The sequence below is a fragment of the Lemur catta genome, chromosome 16, assembly GCF_020740605.2.
Source record: "Lemur catta isolate mLemCat1 chromosome 16, mLemCat1.pri, whole genome shotgun sequence".
In the NCBI taxonomy this organism is placed as follows: Eukaryota; Metazoa; Chordata; class Mammalia; order Primates; family Lemuridae; genus Lemur; species Lemur catta.
The window spans coordinates 6,549,794-6,567,015 of NC_059143.1; the positions used below are offsets into that span (position 1 = coordinate 6,549,794).

At 37.9% G+C, this 17,222-nt stretch overlaps 1 protein-coding gene across 1 annotated transcript in view; it reads right to left on the minus strand.

Annotated features, from left to right (window-relative positions):
• Positions 1-258: 258 nt before the first annotated feature.
• Positions 259-17,222, minus strand: part of TWSG1 (twisted gastrulation BMP signaling modulator 1) — a 52,401-nt gene continuing 35,437 nt past the window's right edge. Inside the window, exons 4-5 of the mRNA XM_045527248.1 lie at positions 5,209-5,475; positions 259-1,633 (exon numbers count right to left, since the gene is read on the minus strand). Of these exons, the coding sequence (XP_045383204.1) occupies positions 1,452-1,633; positions 5,209-5,475 (449 nt within the window). The 3' untranslated portion in view covers positions 259-1,451. The remainder of the gene's footprint in view (positions 1,634-5,208; positions 5,476-17,222) is intronic.

The window sequence follows — 17,222 nt, forward strand, 5'->3', positions numbered from 1 at the left end:
TTTATAATAGTTAATCATAATATTACAAATGATCTTTTAACTAACTACTGCACAGATGAGTACAAAATGTATCCAAGAGTATTATCTATTTTTATATACTAAAATATGTAGACGTATAAAGAGGTATTCCTAGAAAGTTACTTGTAATTCAAATATGCACTAGAGAAATTGGTAATTCTGTAATGTTAAGAGTCTCTGTAATATAGTTGTTTTAAATTCATGCTTGAAAATTGGGATTTTATTACTATGAAGGGCACATAGTATTTAAGCTTATCTTTATTGAAACATTAGATAAAAAGCTGACTAAATATTCCATAGTGTATTTGCAGTGAACATCATCTTAAACAGAGATTTTGAAATTTCATAATCTCAACCCTCACAATATGATTATACTTGTTTAATAAGAACATTAGATCAGACATGAACTTAACAAATGAAAGACTACACCCTTCCCTGTTCATGCCCGTAAATCCTCTTCTTCAAGTCCTCCCCTGCCCCTCGCGCTGGGAGCTGGGATCGCTGCTTGTCTTGCCTCCAGCACAGCCTGACCGCTCAGCCAGGCCATTTCCCTGCAAGGGGACAAGCTATTTCCCCGGTGCTCTCTGTGAGTCTGATCTGGCGGTTGTTCCTCACCCTGAGTGCTCTTTAAGCTGGTACCTTAAGTCAAAGAAATGCTGTAACTTGCTATTTACCCTAGTGGTGTATTTAATGCAATTTCAAAGGTGTACCCTGAAATCCTTGGCAGGGATTCTTCATCACTGCCTGTGTCGGCATTTTGGGCAGGGAGAATCGAAGAGAATGAGAAACTTTCCCTAAAGCTCTGTCAACACGTGTATTATAAGATAGATACTACTAGTAAGAGTTTTCAATGATAAAATACAGTAAGCATTTACTTTCTAAAACCCACTTTAAAAAGTTTAAAATTAAGATTTTTATGGTGATTTTTATGAGTTCTTGGAGTGATATATTTGAATGTCTATTTAGATAAAATAGATAAATACAAGGCACAATGAAGAATGGTGTGCAACTACAAATACTCAGCGTCCTAGGAGTAGCACATGAAGAAATCATAACTCACAGTAACGTGCTTCTGCTAATACTTTCAAAACAAAAAGCTTTTGGAATGCTAGAAGAAAACAGCATTAGGCTTTATGTTGAAAACCTCAGACCTTTCAAGGAATGCTCTGTACACCTGCTTCTCATATGACCAAAGCTCTACATGTATTCAGAGGAAAGGGCTTATTGCTAGTGGGCAGGAAAGTCAATAAGAGCAGTTATGATCACATAATTTAACACTTTACTGGATATGTCATAACTTTAAAAGCAACTCATTCTAAAGTCTTTACATCTTCTTAACTTGCTGGCATTCTGATGCAACCAACAGACTTACTGAATAACTTTCATACCTTTCTTTTTACTAAACTGCTTTGGTTTGCATTTCTTTTCCTTCTTTAAAACATGCAGTTCATACATTTGACAGTCTTACTCCCATAGTCAATACACTCAGGACCAATGCACTCGCAGCAGGCATTGTGAAACCAGCGATATTTGGATGCTCCCATGGACTCACAGGATATTTTACACTGATGAATGGACATGCAGTCATCAAAATAAACCACAGTACACATGTGTTCTGAAAAATAAAAATTTAAGATTTCAGAGCAAGAAAGAAGAAAAACAGGAAATGCTTTAATACTCAGTTGAATATTATTTTTGTTATTTTTCTTTTTTTTAGAGATGGGGATCTCACTATGTTGTCCAGGCTGGAGTGTAGTAGCTATTCACAGGTGCAATCATAGCTCACTGCAGCCTTGAGCTCCTAGATTCAAGTGCTCCTCCCACCTCAGCCTCCTGAGTAATTGGGACTACCAGTATGTGCCACTGCACCTGGCTACTCAGTTGAATATTATTAACAGTCAGTTAATATTAATAGTTAATATCAGTTAATATTGTTAATAGTTCTCTTATTGCTGATCTGCACAGGACAAAGATGAGGTATAGGGGGAAAAAAATCTTCATTTATTAATTATGTTGAGAAGGAAGCCAGATTCTCCTACTCCATCTAAAGAAGGCAAAGGGCTTCCTTAGCCTCTTTTTGCAGATTTCAGACTTTGATCCAAAGGTTAAATTATTGGGCTTAAAAACATTTGCTATGCTATAGAGCTATGCTTTTTATTTATTTTTATTATTATTATTATTATTTTTTTGAGACAGAGTCTCACTTTCTTGCCCAGGCTAGAGTGCCGTGACGTCAGCCTAGCTCACAGCAACCTCAAACTCCTGGGCTCAAGCAATCCTCTGCCTCAGCCTCCCGAGTAGCTGGGATTACAGGCATGCGCCATCGTGCCCGGGTAATTTTTTCTACATATTTTAGTTGTCCAGCTAATTTCTTTCTACTTTTAGTAGAGACAGGGTCTTGCTCTTGCTCAGGCTGGTCTCGAACTCCTGAGCTCAAACGATCCACCCGCCTTGGTCTCCCAGAGTGCTAGGATTACAGGCATGAGCCACCTCGTCCGGCCAGAGCTATGCTTTTTAAACCAGGCATTTCTGATAGAATTTCCTATGAAGAGAGAATTCTCCATCCAAAAGAAGTTTGAAAAATACTGTTCTAAAGTTATACTGACAATTTACAGTAAAATAAAACAAAGAAGTAATTCAGATGATATAAAGTGATTAGCAATGCTTGGCACAAATAAGTGTTAGTTATTAGAAAATATTCTTATTAGTAGTAGTGATTTCTAGTCTGTTTTCCAACAAAACAACCACTTTTGATTGTTTCAGTTGCTTCAAATTGAAACAATCAAACTTTCCTGGCACTTAACCCCGTATGACTAGCTAGGAAGATAGTTGCATGAAATAAATAAAGGGAAGGCCAGGTGCGGTGGCTCACGCCTGTAATACTAGCATTCTGGGGGGCCAAGGTGGGAGGATTGTTTGAGCTCAGGAGTTCGAAACCAGCATGAGCAAGAGTGACACCCCATCTGTACTAAAAAAAAATACAAGGAATTAGCTGGACAACTAAAAATATATAGAAAAAATTAGCCAGGCATGGTGGCACAGGCCTGTAGTCCCAGCTACTCGGGAGGCTGAGGCAGAGGATTCCTTGACCCCAGGAGTTTGAGGTTGCTGTGAGCTAGGATGATACCATGGCACTCCAGCCCTGGCAACAGAGTGAGACTCTGTCTAATAAATGAATGAATGAATGGGTAAATAAATAAATGGCAATAAAAACCACTGAAAGAGAATTCATGATCAAAGGCTCAGTTAGTTTTACTAAGCCATTTATAGAACTGATAAATCATCAGAGGTGGTCTGAATAGTAAGGAAAGGTTTAATTAAAAAACTGGACTTGAATTAGGAAAAAAAATAAAAGCTGCCAAGTAACAAAGTGAGGACAGTCCTAGGGAGATGGGTAGCGTGTGCACGGGGACAGAGTGGAGGCAAGCCTTCCTGTAGACTGTAGCGGATGGTGGGTGTCAGGAGATGAGGAACCACCGCTGGGTCAAAGAGGAAACTCAGAAGACCAGCACAGCACTCTCCTGGGCAGGCCAGGGGGCTGGTGGGAAGCAGCACGTGGAAGCACTCCAACTGCCCAGTGATCCGTACGTAACAAATCACTTCATTTGTTTATTTGTTCAATAAATAAATATTCATTGAACAGCTACTATGGGACAGCCATTAGGAACTTGAAGAGTAATCAGAGAATCCAAGGAACTAAGTAGAAAATGGTAGACCTACAAGTAAAAACGGACAACAAATAGAACTGCACATGCAGGAGGAGGAGGAGGAAGTGGCCAACTCTATCTGGGGGAAGAGGTGCCCAGGGAAGGTGTCATGGAGGAAAAACTTTAGCTCTGTCTTGAAGATAGCTGGTATTTCCAGGAATTAACTTCCCACTAATTATTTCATGAAATAATTAAATTATCTTATTTAAAATAATCTTTGAGCAAAATTTAAGTTATTTAATATCTATTATGTTTATTATTTATTAATACATTTTAATAATGGGGAAAATGGTAGTATTTATTATCATGTTATTATCACATTCTATATATATTTCTGATGTTTTCCAAAATCTAGCATTTGTTTTATAAAGTACTTTAACCTAAAAGGAAATAAGAATTCTCAAGCCTATAATCCCAAGCCTCTAAGACCAGCCTGAGCAAGAGTGAGACCTTATCTCTACAAAGAATGGAAAAATTAGCCAGGTGTGGTGGCACACATCTGTAGCCCCACCTAGCCCAGGAGTTTGAGGTTGCAGTGAGCTATGATGACACCACTGCACTCTAGCCCGGGCAATAGAGTGAGATCCCGTCTCAAAAAAAAAAAGAAGTCTTACTCTAAATGTCGTTTAATAAAAGTTGTTTTGATTTTACTATTAATGTCCAAGGTTCAGACTATTTTACATGGGCAGTATTGTAATGGAGGGCACAACAAATATGCACATAAAAAGAGAATAAATTATACTATTTATACATAATTCATCTCATATTTTAAGAAATAATTATAATTTTCATAATTGCTTTATTCTCCCATAGTAAAATTTTGTGGTGCCTCTTTATTGAAAAATATCAGAGATTTTATAAAAGTTATATGCCCTTTACATTCCAAAATTATGATATGCCCTATCTTTGCTAATAAATTGTTCTTTAATATGCTTCTCCAATTGGAATAAGTCATTCTCTCATTTAATTCTCCTGACTGACACCACTCGTTTGCAGAGAACTGGCTAGGGGTTAATTTATACCTGGAAATGAGATGTCTGTAATACTAATTTGCTAACAAAGAAATTTAGCTGATGACTATGGCATCATTTCCATACCAATGCTATGATAAAAATCTGACTTCATGGGCACTCTGAGTGTTACTGACAGTGAGCAACAGTGTATCAAGGAGGCAGCAATGCTGCTATCTTACGAAAAAAATAATTAAAGCCTAAAGCAAATAAATACTAGAATTGGGAACAGTTATCTATTTTCCAATACAGTATAGCCTCTATCATCAGGAGTATGAAGGACTTTTAATAATATGCTAACATGCCACCTTATCCACTCAGGGATTGGAGTTAAGCCTATAATTTATATAAGATGCTACAAATTTAAAACCAAAAAACTGCTTTAAAAGATATTCTTAACATAGGTTTCATAGACCACATGGACAGACCCACATGACGGAGCAGAATAGAAAAAGCCAATTGTTGGCAGTTACCTTTGTCACTGGAATAAGGTGCATGAACATTATTGCTGGGAACAGACACATTTTGGTGGTGGGGCTGGTTCACAGTTTCTAAAAATGAAACCAGATTCTCATGATGTGAAAGTTCTTCTGCAACAGGGAAGGAAACAATGTTCCAATTCAGCTGAGTATCTCCTTCTGTGAGTGCCCGGAAGAGAGAAGGGATGGGCTCATGCAGCTCCTCCACTGTGCTCTTTGACGTTGGAGGTGTGTCACTGTAATTTCGAGGATTACACATACCTGGGGGTGGGGGGAGAGGGGAGAAAGAGAGTAAGTTTATTTTTCTCACTGATGAGATTTTGTTAGTTACTGCCCTGCAATCAAAGCTCCAACATTAAAATTATGTGACTTCAGCTTTTTTTTTTTTTCCGCTGGAAGGGCCTGGAAGTAACGATACCCACCCCAGCAGCTTTAAGCATACCGAGTGCCCAGATCTTGTTTTCTGACTACCTATCCTCCACTACCAGGAACTCAAGATCCTTGGAGAAAGGCTGATTCCAGGGCTGGGTCAGAGAAAGTATGAAATGAGCCAGGAACGCTTTCTTTGTGCCAGGAAGTAAGGAAGTGCTCAACGAATGATGGGGCATGTCGAAAAGACAAAGGAGGCAACCTGAAGGGCCTCCCTCCCACTGGCTAAACTGACAATTTGAGCATTAAAATAATAATGATAATGATGGATTACCACCCTGTGACTAAAACAGGAGTCAATGAGTCCTTATACTACAAATAAACAAATACATGAAGGAGACGGGAATGATATTCCTTACCATCTGATAAATGAGGAAGGAATAAAAGAAACAGAAAATCACCATTTGGCCCTATCGCAGAAGTGTTTGATGCAGATGGGAGTCATCAATGGACGTTAAATCTGGTGGGTGAAGGTTTGATGAGGAACATACTGATACATTATTGGAAAACTCTCCACAAAATGCTAGTTAATTACAAAGGGGTTAATGATGACTTTAATGTGGAAAAATCTAGCAGACACCAATAAGATCAGGAGATCGAGGTTAGCAACACCAGTGATGGGACAGGTTGATGTTTGTCGGCTGATATAAGGTATGTAGTGTCATTTCAGTGATGATGTTACCAAGAATGTGTGACTTAAGTCCGGTCCTAAGTCAACATCAGGTGATCAAGGTTGAAAGAAATCCTACACAATGCTTTTAAGATCTGTGGTTTTTACAACTGTCAAGGGAAAGACTAAGGGACTATTTCAGACTAAATGAGCCTGCAGAGAGACGACAACTAAATGCATCACATATTCCTGGATAGGCTCCTGGACCAGAAAGGAACAAGAGTCAGTGTTGACACAATACTGTTGGTGAAATCTGAACGGGGTTTGCAGACTGGATGGCAGGGTGGTACCAACGCTGGCTTCCCGATTCGGAGGGCTGCGTGCTGGTTATGCAGGAGGATGTCTTTGTTTCTAAATACGGACTGTTTAGTGGTGATGGGACATTGTGTGTAAAGTCTGCTTTCTAAAGATTCAAAAAGAGATGAATGATCGCGCGCGCGTGCGTGTGTGTGTGTGTGTGTGGAGGGAGGAAGGCATACTGAGCAATGAAGCAAATGTGATGACAACGTGTTAATAACTAAGGAATCTGGGTGAGGGAATATGGGAGTCTTTTTATCCATCTGGCAAATTTTCTCAACATTTGAAATCATTTCAAAATGAATTATTTAAAAAAATACTTTTAGAAGGAGAAGATGGCAGGAAAGAATTCAAGGAGTTTTGTTTAATCTTTGAGGTGTCCCAGCTGACACCAGGTGGAGCAGAGAGGAGCTACCCCCACAAAACCCAGCCCTAAATGCAGACTAAGAGCTAATGAAATTATTATTGTTGTTTTAAACCACTGTGTTTTGGGGCAGTGATATAGATTGGATATTTGTTCTCTCCAAACCTCACGTTGAAATTTGATTTCCGAAGGTGGGGGTGGGGTCTAATGGGAGGTGTTTGGGTCAGAGGGGCAGACCCCTCACGAATGCTCAGTGCGTCCTCACGGTGATGAGTGAGTTCTCCCTCTAGTAGTTCATGTGAGAACTGATTGTCATTAATAAAAAGAGCCTGAGACCTGCCTCCTTCCCTCTCTCTCTTCCTTTCTCTCCCACCACGGGATGCCTGCTCCCCTCCCCTTCTGCCTTGAGTGAAAGCTTCCTGAGGCCCTCCCCAGAAGCAGATGCTGGCACCATGCTTCTTGGATAATCTGCAGAACTGTGAGCCAAAATAAACCTCTTTTCTTTAATTGCTCAGCCTCAGGCATTCCTGTACCGCAATGTAAATGAACTAAGGCAGGTAGGTTGGTTCAGTAGCAGTAGTAACTGAACAGGGCCTTCTGGGCTTCCTTTTGTGAACACCACGCAGGCATACCTTGTTTTACTGCTCTTTGCTTTATTGAACTTTCCAGATCCCGTGTTTTTTGCAGATTGAAAGTTTGTGGCAGCCCTATGTTGGGCAAGTCTATCATGGCCATTTTTCTAAGAGCATGTGCTCACTTTGTGTCTCTGTGTCACACTGTGGTAATTCTCCCATTATTTCAACCTTTTTCATTATTATTGTACCTGTTACGGTGATCTGTGATGTTACTATTGTCATTTTTGGGGGGTGCCATGAGCAGCACCCAAATAAGACAGCAAACTTAATAAACATGTGTGTTCTGACTGCTCCACTAACTGGCCAGCCATTCCCTCTGCCTCTCTCCTCAGGCCTCCCATAAAAATACTGAAACTATGCCAATTAACCCTACAATGACTTTCAAGTGAAGGGAAGTGTCACACCTCTCACTTTAAATCAAAAGCGTGAAATAATTAAGCTTAGTGAGGAAGGCATGTCAAAAGCCGAGACAGGCTGAAAGCGAGGCCTCTTGTGCCAAACAGCCAAGTTGTGAACGCAAAGAGAAAGTTCCTGAAGGAAATTAAAAGTGCTACTCCTGTGAATAAGAAAGAGAAACAGCCTTATTGCTGACATGGAGAAAGTTTGAGTGGTTTGGTCAGAAGATCAAACCAGCCACAATATTTCCTTAAGCCAAACTCTAATCCAGAGCAAGGCCCTAACTCTTCATAATTCTCTGAAGGCTGAGAGAGGTGAGGAAGCTGCAAAAGGAAAGTTTGATGCTAGTAGAGTTTGGTTCATGAGGTTTAAGGAAGAAGCCATCTCTATAACATAAAAGCGCAAGATGTAGAAAAAGTTATTCAGAATGATTTAGCTAAGATTACTGATGAAGGTGGCTACGCTAAACAACAGATTTTCAACGTAGATAAAACAGCCTTCTATTGGGAAAAGATGTCACCTAGGAGTAGCTAGAGAGTAGTAAGTAGTCAAAGCCAGCAGCTTTGCCTGGCTTCAAAGCTTTAAAGGACAGTTTGACTCTCTTGTTAGGGGTTAATGCAGCTGGTGGCTTTAAGTTGAAGTCAATGCTCATTGACCATTCTGAAAATCCTAAGGCCCTTAAGAATTATGCTAAATCTACTCTGCCTGTGCTCTATCAATGGAACACCAAAGCCTGGGTAAAAGCACATCTGTTTATAGTACAGTTTACTGATTTTTTTAAGTCCACTATGAGACCTATTGCTCAGAAAGAAAAGATTCCTTTCAAAATATTACTGCTCATTGACAATGTACCTGGTCACCCAAGGGCTCTGATGGAGATGTACAAGGGGATGAATGTTGTTTTCATGCCTGATAACATCCATTCTGCAGCCCAGAGATCAAAGAGTCATTTCAATTTTCAAGCCTTATTATTTCAGATGTACATTTCATAGGCTTTAGCTGCTAAAGACAGTGATTGTTCTGATGGGTCTGGGCAATGTAAACTGAAATCCTTCTGGAAAGGAGTCACCATTCTATGTGCCATTAAGAACATTCAAGATTCATAGGAAGAGGTCAAAATATCAACATTAACAGGATTTTGGAAGAAGTTGGTTCCAACCCTCATGGTTGACTTTGAGGAGTTAAAGACTTCAGCGGATGAGGTCACTGCAAATGTGGTGGAAATAGCAAGAAAACCAGAATTAGAGGTGGAGCCTGAAGATGTGACTGAATTGCTGCAATCTCATCATAAAACTTGAATGGATGCAAAGTTGCTTCTTATGGATGAACAAAGAAAGTGGTTTCTTGAGATGGAATCTACTCCTGGTGAAGATGCCGTGAACACCGCTGAAATGACAACAAAGGATTTAGAATATTATATAAAAACCTAGTTGACAAAGCAGCAGTAGGGTTTGAGATGACTGAGTCCAATTTTGAAAGAAGCTCTACTGTGGGCAAAATGCTATCAAACAGCATCCCATGCTACAGAGAAATCTTTGATGAGAGGAGTCAATTGATGCAGCACACTTCATTGTTAATCTCTTTTTACAGAATGGTCCCAACCTTCAGGAACCAACAACTCGATCAGTCAACAGCCATCAACATGGAGGGCCCCATGCTGGCCACCAGCACGCGACTTGCTGAAGGCTCAGATGATCATTAGCATTTCGATTATAACGCCAAATGTAAAGTAATAAAATACTTTAAAATTATTGTTTTTTTAGACATAATGCTATCACACACTTAATAGATCACAGTCTAGTGTAAACATAACTTTCACATGCATTGGGAAACCAAAAAAATTCATGTGACTCACTTTAATAAGGATATTGGCTTTACTGTGGTGGTCTAGAACCAAACCTGTGATATCTCCAAAGAATGCCTGCATTTTTAAAAGCTAAATTATGTTTCGTTTTTGTTCCTCATCTATTACATGTAGTAAGAAATTTCACTTTTTCCCCAGGTGGAAAGTTTGAAACATTAAACCAAATATATAAATTCCTATATGTTATAAATTTAGAGAGGAGAAGAAACCATCTCATGTGTTTTCCACATTTTGTTAGTTTAAGGAACATGGCAAGTGCTGAGGAGGGTAATGATATTTTGTGTGCTCTTCCTAAAATTTTTCAGTATATTTAACTTTAATAACTTAAATTGTATGACAGAATCATGGATTAAATGATCAAATCTCACCCTTTATTCATAAAAGAGGAAATAGGCTCAGGTAAGTTCAATGACTTGTCCGAAATTACATTATCTAGGATTAGAGCCAAGATCATGACTCACCTCCTGATTTCATGGCCACTACTCTTTCTAATAACGTATTCTATAAATAATCTTTAAGTAGCATTGGAAAGCAAATAATATTTAGAACACTTATATTATACAAATATACATGATATATTCTTCTGCCAGTTTACAGGATGAATAAAAATTAGGAATCAGAGATGAAAAGGTAAACACTAGAGTCCAAAGGTTAGAAGAGCTAAATTCAATACCTACTGAAGACTTTAAAGAAACTTCTGTGCTCATTATCAGAGATTTAATTAAATAAAAAAAATTTTTTTAGAGTTTTGTGCATTTAACAAACTTAGGCCAAAAACATTTGTAATTTAAGTCTCAATACATTACACTAAAACCAGTAAGTATAAAATAAATGCTTGCTAGATAATATTTTTCCATGGCATCCTTATAAAATTTTCATCTCTCATTTCTGTTTAATTAGGATTATATCCAAAGAGATCATCACAAGACACTCTTGTTAGGCATGCTGATTTTGACCCTCTATTTCCTGCCTTAAGCACTGTTCCAATTCCACATTCCTTCAAGCATGGTAAGCTATGAAATCTGATCCTCCAATGATGCTCAGGAGTTCTGCTGCTCAGGAAAAGAAATCTTTTGAAATTTTTGGAAGTTGTCCATCTTCTTTATGTACAATGGATCAATTTTTGATTGGAGTTACCAAGCATGTGTGGTTTAAATTCAGCTAGTAAAAGACTTCTGGGAAGAATCTTACCATCGTCCTGAGGTTTATCATTATTAAAGCGCTATTATCTCTAATAATACTATTATTAGAGATAAAATGAACTTTTCCTTGAACTCCATAAAATATTGAAACCATCCTACATTTCACACAGCATGACCTCAGAGGTCTTCTTGCCAAGAAATATTAAACCTGAATCTAATCAAGCTCTTGCAGTTAGCTTCAAATTCCTAGAAATATAGAGGGATAGAGGAATAAGTTAAAGGATATCCCAGGAAGCAGTCCACTCCTGAATGTGGGCTATTCTAGAGGTCAACTTATACAGTTTCTTCAATATGTCAAATGGTATGGAAAAAAAAGAAAAGGAGGGTCATTCTGGATTTAAAAAGCAACCACCAGATGTATGTAATACAAGGACTCTGTTTGGGTAAACTTGAACGAGTCAACTATAATAAAACATTTTTGAGACATTTAGAGAAGCCTGATCATGAACTAAATTTTAGTGTATCCCAAGAAATTATTAACTTTGTTAGGTGTCATAATGGCATTATAATTAGAAAAGTAAAAATGTCCGTATATTTTTAGAGATTGACACTGAAGAATAGAGGCATAAAAATTATTTGCTCTCTGCAGTTTGCTTTTAAATACTTCAGCAAAGAAAGAAAGAAGAAAGGATAGATAAAGCCAATGTGGCACATTCTCAACCACTGTTGAATCTGGGTGTGATGGATATACGGTTCACTGTACTATTCTCTCCGCTTCTATATACATTTGAGGCTTTTTATAATAAAAAATGAACTTCCACATTTAGTTTCTCATGGACAATTATTTTCTTGTTGAGTTTTGTTTTTCTTTGCATTTCTATACTTGGAATTTTCTTTTTTGTGGACCACAAAATAATATTTCAGCGTATCTTGAAAAACTATTCTGCTTCTCAATAACATGCTTGACATCCTTCTCAGAGCCCTTGTGCACGGCTTCAGCCTGGATTCGCTGTCCCAGGCCTGCTGCGCAGGTAGCACCCTGCAACTGTCCAGTGAGAACTCCTAGCTAAAGCTATTGCTTCCTTCAGCCCATGTTTTCCCCTTTCTTGGTTTTCTGCCCTGTTTTGTTTGATTGAGTCTCCACTACACCTTTAAAAAGTCATGTGCGAGAAGTAAACTTTGAGTTCTTACTTGCCTAAAAATGTCTTTCTTTTATATTCACATTCTTCACCAATCATCTGGCAGGTCCAAATAATTTTCCCACTCACCACTTAAGGCCCAGCGATACTGATGAGAAATCTGATGGCAGTGTAATTTTAATTTCTTGTATACGAACTCTGTTATTCTTTCTGAAATCTTCTAGAATATTCTTTAACTTGGAAGTTGTAAAAAAAAAAAAAAAATTTTTTTTTTTTTTTTTTTGGAGACAGAGTCTCGCCTTTGTCACCTGGGCTAGAGGGCAGTGGCATCATCATAGCTCACGGCAACCTCTAACTCCTGGGCTGCCTCAGCCTCCTGAGTAGGGACCACAGGCGAGCCCCACCATGCCTGGTTAATTTTTCTATTTTTAGTAGTGACAGGGTCTTGCTCTTGCTCAGGCTGGTCTCTAACTCCTGGCCTCAAGCAATCCTCCCACCTTGGCCTCCCAGAGTGTTAGGATTACAGGCATGAGCCACTGCACCCCACCTGGAAGTTGTAAACTTTTATGAGGATGTGTCTAGATGTAGATCTTTTAAAATTTATCTTGCTTAGCATTCTGTAGGCTATTTCCACTAAGGACTCATTTTTTCCCCCTCAGGTTTGAGAAATTTTCTTTGATGATTTCTTCCCTCCTTTTTTTTCTTTCTAGATTGCCTTTTTGTGTTATATTTTATGACATTTCAATATTTTCAGCCCTTAATTTATTTTTCCAATGAAATTTTAAATATGCAAATGGTTTCTTGCTCTGATTATTTTTCATAATACAGATATGACATTTTCTTAAATTTCTCAAAAAGATAACAATCAATTTTTTAAAGATTTCTTTATTTCCTAAAAATTTCCTCCATTGTCAGTTGGTCTGCTCTTTACCTTGTTCTTTCTTTCAAGCTACTTGTTCAATTTTTCTTGCATGTCTGGTCATTAGGCTGGAGACACCTTTCTTCCCTGCAGTGCCTGAATGAGGAGGCCTTCACTGGGTATCAACAACACACTGGTGGCCCTATTTCTTTTCAGTTAATTCTGTTCAATTTCTCTAGAGAGAAGCTCTCCAGTTTTTTTCCTAGAGATAAACCCTGGCTAATTTGTAACTTTTTCTGAAGAATGAGGGAAGTTATCAAATCAAGCAGCTATTCTATAGACAGGTCTTCAAGTAATCCTGCCATTTCAAATCTGTTTCTTATTCCTATAGGCCACAAAGCTGAACCTGGAGCCTCTTAGGGGTTTGGCTGGGAAGGTCACTCCTGCTCCTACCACAACTCTTTTATGCAATCCGTTTTGATGTTTCTTCCAATGTATTTACTAAATAGCAAGCATCTCCATCTTTCCTTTTAGATATCTAATGCAATCTCTAATTATAATTGCTCCTTGTATTTCTCTTTGCTTTTAGAGTTATTTCAAGTTGTATCCCTTTATTTCATTTTACTGTGGTCTTATGTAGAAGGGAAGAAAATATGTGAACTTAGGCCACAATGTTGAACCAGAAGTCACATTTACTTGAAGGAGTTAGAAAGTGTGATCAATCATTATCTATCTACCAACCTACCCATCCACCCATCCATCCTTCTCAGATATGTGTTTCCAACTTCCTACAAAACATCGCCACTTGAGAACCTTACAGCCCCCCTCAAACTCAACTGTCTCAATCATCTTCCCTAACACAGCTGGGTCTTAGGTCAGTTTCCTCTACCTTGGTTCCCTCTCACAATTTATCCAGCCACACAAAACAGAAACACAGAGGTTAACCACCCCTTAGTTCCTGCTTTCAAAGTGTCACCAAATCTGGTCAAGTTTAACCTTCTAATTATTTTTCTAATTAGGCCACATCTCTTCATCTCCTCTTCTATCATCCTAGACCAAGCCCCCCATGGAATTTTGACTGGACTTGGAAACACTATATTTTGATGAATTTTTGTCTTCCATTCTTTTTCTAAAACTCCAGCTCCTTTAAAACACACATTATTGGGCGTTACCATTACTTTCCCTTCCTTTTGGCTATTATCTTTACATACTCAGCTACTTCCCCCTCATTTACTAATAACTTCAATACTTATATCACCACCTCATTTCCACCACTGGATCCACTGTCATTCCTGACGATTTCAATATTAACAATGAAGATCCATCCATCACCCTGGCCTTTCAATTTCTAGACCTCCTTAGTGATAATGATTTTTAAACCCACCCCACTTCAGCCGCTTGACTCAGAGGTCAATCCTTAATTCCTCTCTTTCCTTATATCCTACATCCAATTCAAACAATTTGCCTCCAAAACATTTCCTGAATACGAGCTCCAACATTTCCACTGTTGATAACCCTAATCAAATCTACCATCATCTTTTACTTGAACTGCTACAATGGTCTCCTAATTCCTTTGCTTCTTCTCTTCGCATCCTCAAGTCCATCAATCACATAATAGTCAGAATGCTCATCACTCTCATCTTAAAATATAGTTCAGATATCACCAGCACGCACTCTCCAGTGGGTTTCTGTTACTCTTAGGACATAATCCAAACTCCTTTCTGTGGCCTCCAAGACCTGGTCCCTATCTACCTCTCTCACACATCTCTTCCGCTTGCTTACTAACCTCTAACCACAAAAGACTTCTCTCTATTCTTTAAACTTGTATCTTTAGCCATTGTATTTAAAACACTTATATCAATCTATTTGTTGTTGGTTACCTAAAGTTACTGATTTCTAGAGTTTGTTGGAGAAAAACTCTTGTTATTTCCAAATATAGTTAACTTTTCCAAAAGTTAGAACTTCCCAGTGCTGACAAAAGCTCTCTGAAATGTATGGTTCACATAAGAGCTTTCTCTAAATGAAAAAAAAAAAAAAAAAAACCAACTAAAAATATTAATAAAAGATGCTTTTTGATCTAAGTAAATATAAAGTTATTCTAAGGGCATCTTAGAGTCTTAAAGTACAACTATGTTAAAACATACCAATAAGCACAATGGGGCCTTCTGTGGTGCTGGCAATGTTCTGGTTTTTAGTGTGGATGCTAGTTATGGGGTGTGTTAAGCTTATGAAAATTCACTGTGCCACACACTTATCATGTATACTTTCTGGATATATATTTCAATAAAAAGTTTGAAAAATAAGTACTTCTTTACTGGAAGTATATATGATAAACACTTAACTTTAGGGAGAAGGACTAGGGGTATAAAGAAGGGAGACATTTCATTATACATACCTTCTTGTATTATATGCAAGTAGTAATTTTAGTTTTTAAATTATATTTCAAAGAGAAATACATATGTGTAGTAGACATTAGATGTCTTTCTTTTCTATATTTCCCCAGAATTTAACTCAATACTTGAACTTAAATAGCCTACTTAGATATGCAAAATTATTAGTTCATGAGTTTTCTTTAAAATATTGAATATATTAATATAATACTCTGGCTAGGCCGGGCACAGTGGCTCACGCCTGTAATCCTAGCACTCTGGGAGGCCGAGGCGGGTGGATCATTTGAGCTCAGGAGTTCGAGACCAGCCTGAGCAAGAGTGAGACCCCGTCTCCACTAAAAATAGAAAGAAATTAGCTGGACAACTAAAAATATATAGAAAAAATTAGCCGGGTATAGTGGCACATGCCTGTAGTCCCAGCTACTCGGGAGGCTGAGGCGGGAGGATTGCTCGAGCTCAGGAGTTTGAGGTTGCTGTGAGCTAGGCTGACAACACAGCACTCTGGTCCAGGCAACAAAGTGAGACTCTGTCTCAAAAAAAAAAAAAAAAAATACTCTGGCTAGTCAAGATAGAATCTATAATATTTGAATAGTACTTCCCAAAGTGTAGTCTATGAACTCCTTGAAGTCCCCAAGATCCTTTATGAGAGGGTTGTAAGGTAAAAATCATTTTTATATTAATACTAAGAATTCTTTTCTTTCTTTCTTTTTTTTTTTTAACACTTCTAACATTGGCACCACAGATGGTACAAAAGCAAAAGCAATGATGGGTAAAACTCTTGGTGCATTAGCATGAATCAAGACAGTGGTACCAAACCATTGTATCCTTTACCACCACACACGGGAAAAAAAGGAAAGGCCAATTCACTTAAGAAAATGCTTAATGAAGCAGTAACAATCATTAGTTTTATTAAATGGAGACCCTTGAACATACAACTTTTTAATATTCTGTGTAATGAACTAGGAAATATGCAGAAAATACTTGCTACATACAATGCTTGTCTTGAGGAAAAGCACTTGAGTTGTGAGCTGAACTAGCCACATTTTCCTTGGAACAGTGTTTGTACTTGAAAAAATTATTACCAAATAAACCATGACTATGAGGAGTTATATATGTGACACACATTTTATTGAAAATGAATGAAGTAAACATGTTACTTCAAAGATACAACTTACATTATTTGTTGCTGATGATAAAAATGCAAGTTTTCAAGCAAAAATTAGAATTTTGGAAAATTTGTATCTACCACCGCGACTTGACAGTTTCCTAATACTTATATATATTTTTCTGATGAGATCGTGGTAAAACTAATGTTATTTTTTGATATTGTAATGAAATGTATCAATATTTAGAAGATTTGCATAATTCAGTGAAGCCATAATTTATAATGGCCAATGGATAATGTTATAAAATCATGCACGGGTAAAAGTTATTCAAAGTTCAAGACAGACCAAAGGATTCTGATGTAATAGTGTATGAAGAGTTTCAGAATCCAGTTTCAGATTCTACTTTGTAACTAACCTTTAAGAAATTAGTACTTGTCCAGTTGTGGTGTAGCATCAAAAAAGAATACACATGATTATCAGAGAAGGCTATTAAAATGCTCCTCTCTTTTCCAATTACATAGCTGTGCTAGGCTGGATTTTCTTTATATACTTCAACCATAACAACACATCACAAAAGATTGAATTTTTCAGAGTGCAAAGTGGTCCTGAGATTTAAAAAAAAGTTTGAGATTAGCTCCATTAGAAGAACAGATGGCAAGAGACTGTGGCCATTGTAGCTAAATCCCTAAGGCAGAATATGGTGGCTGTTACCCAGAA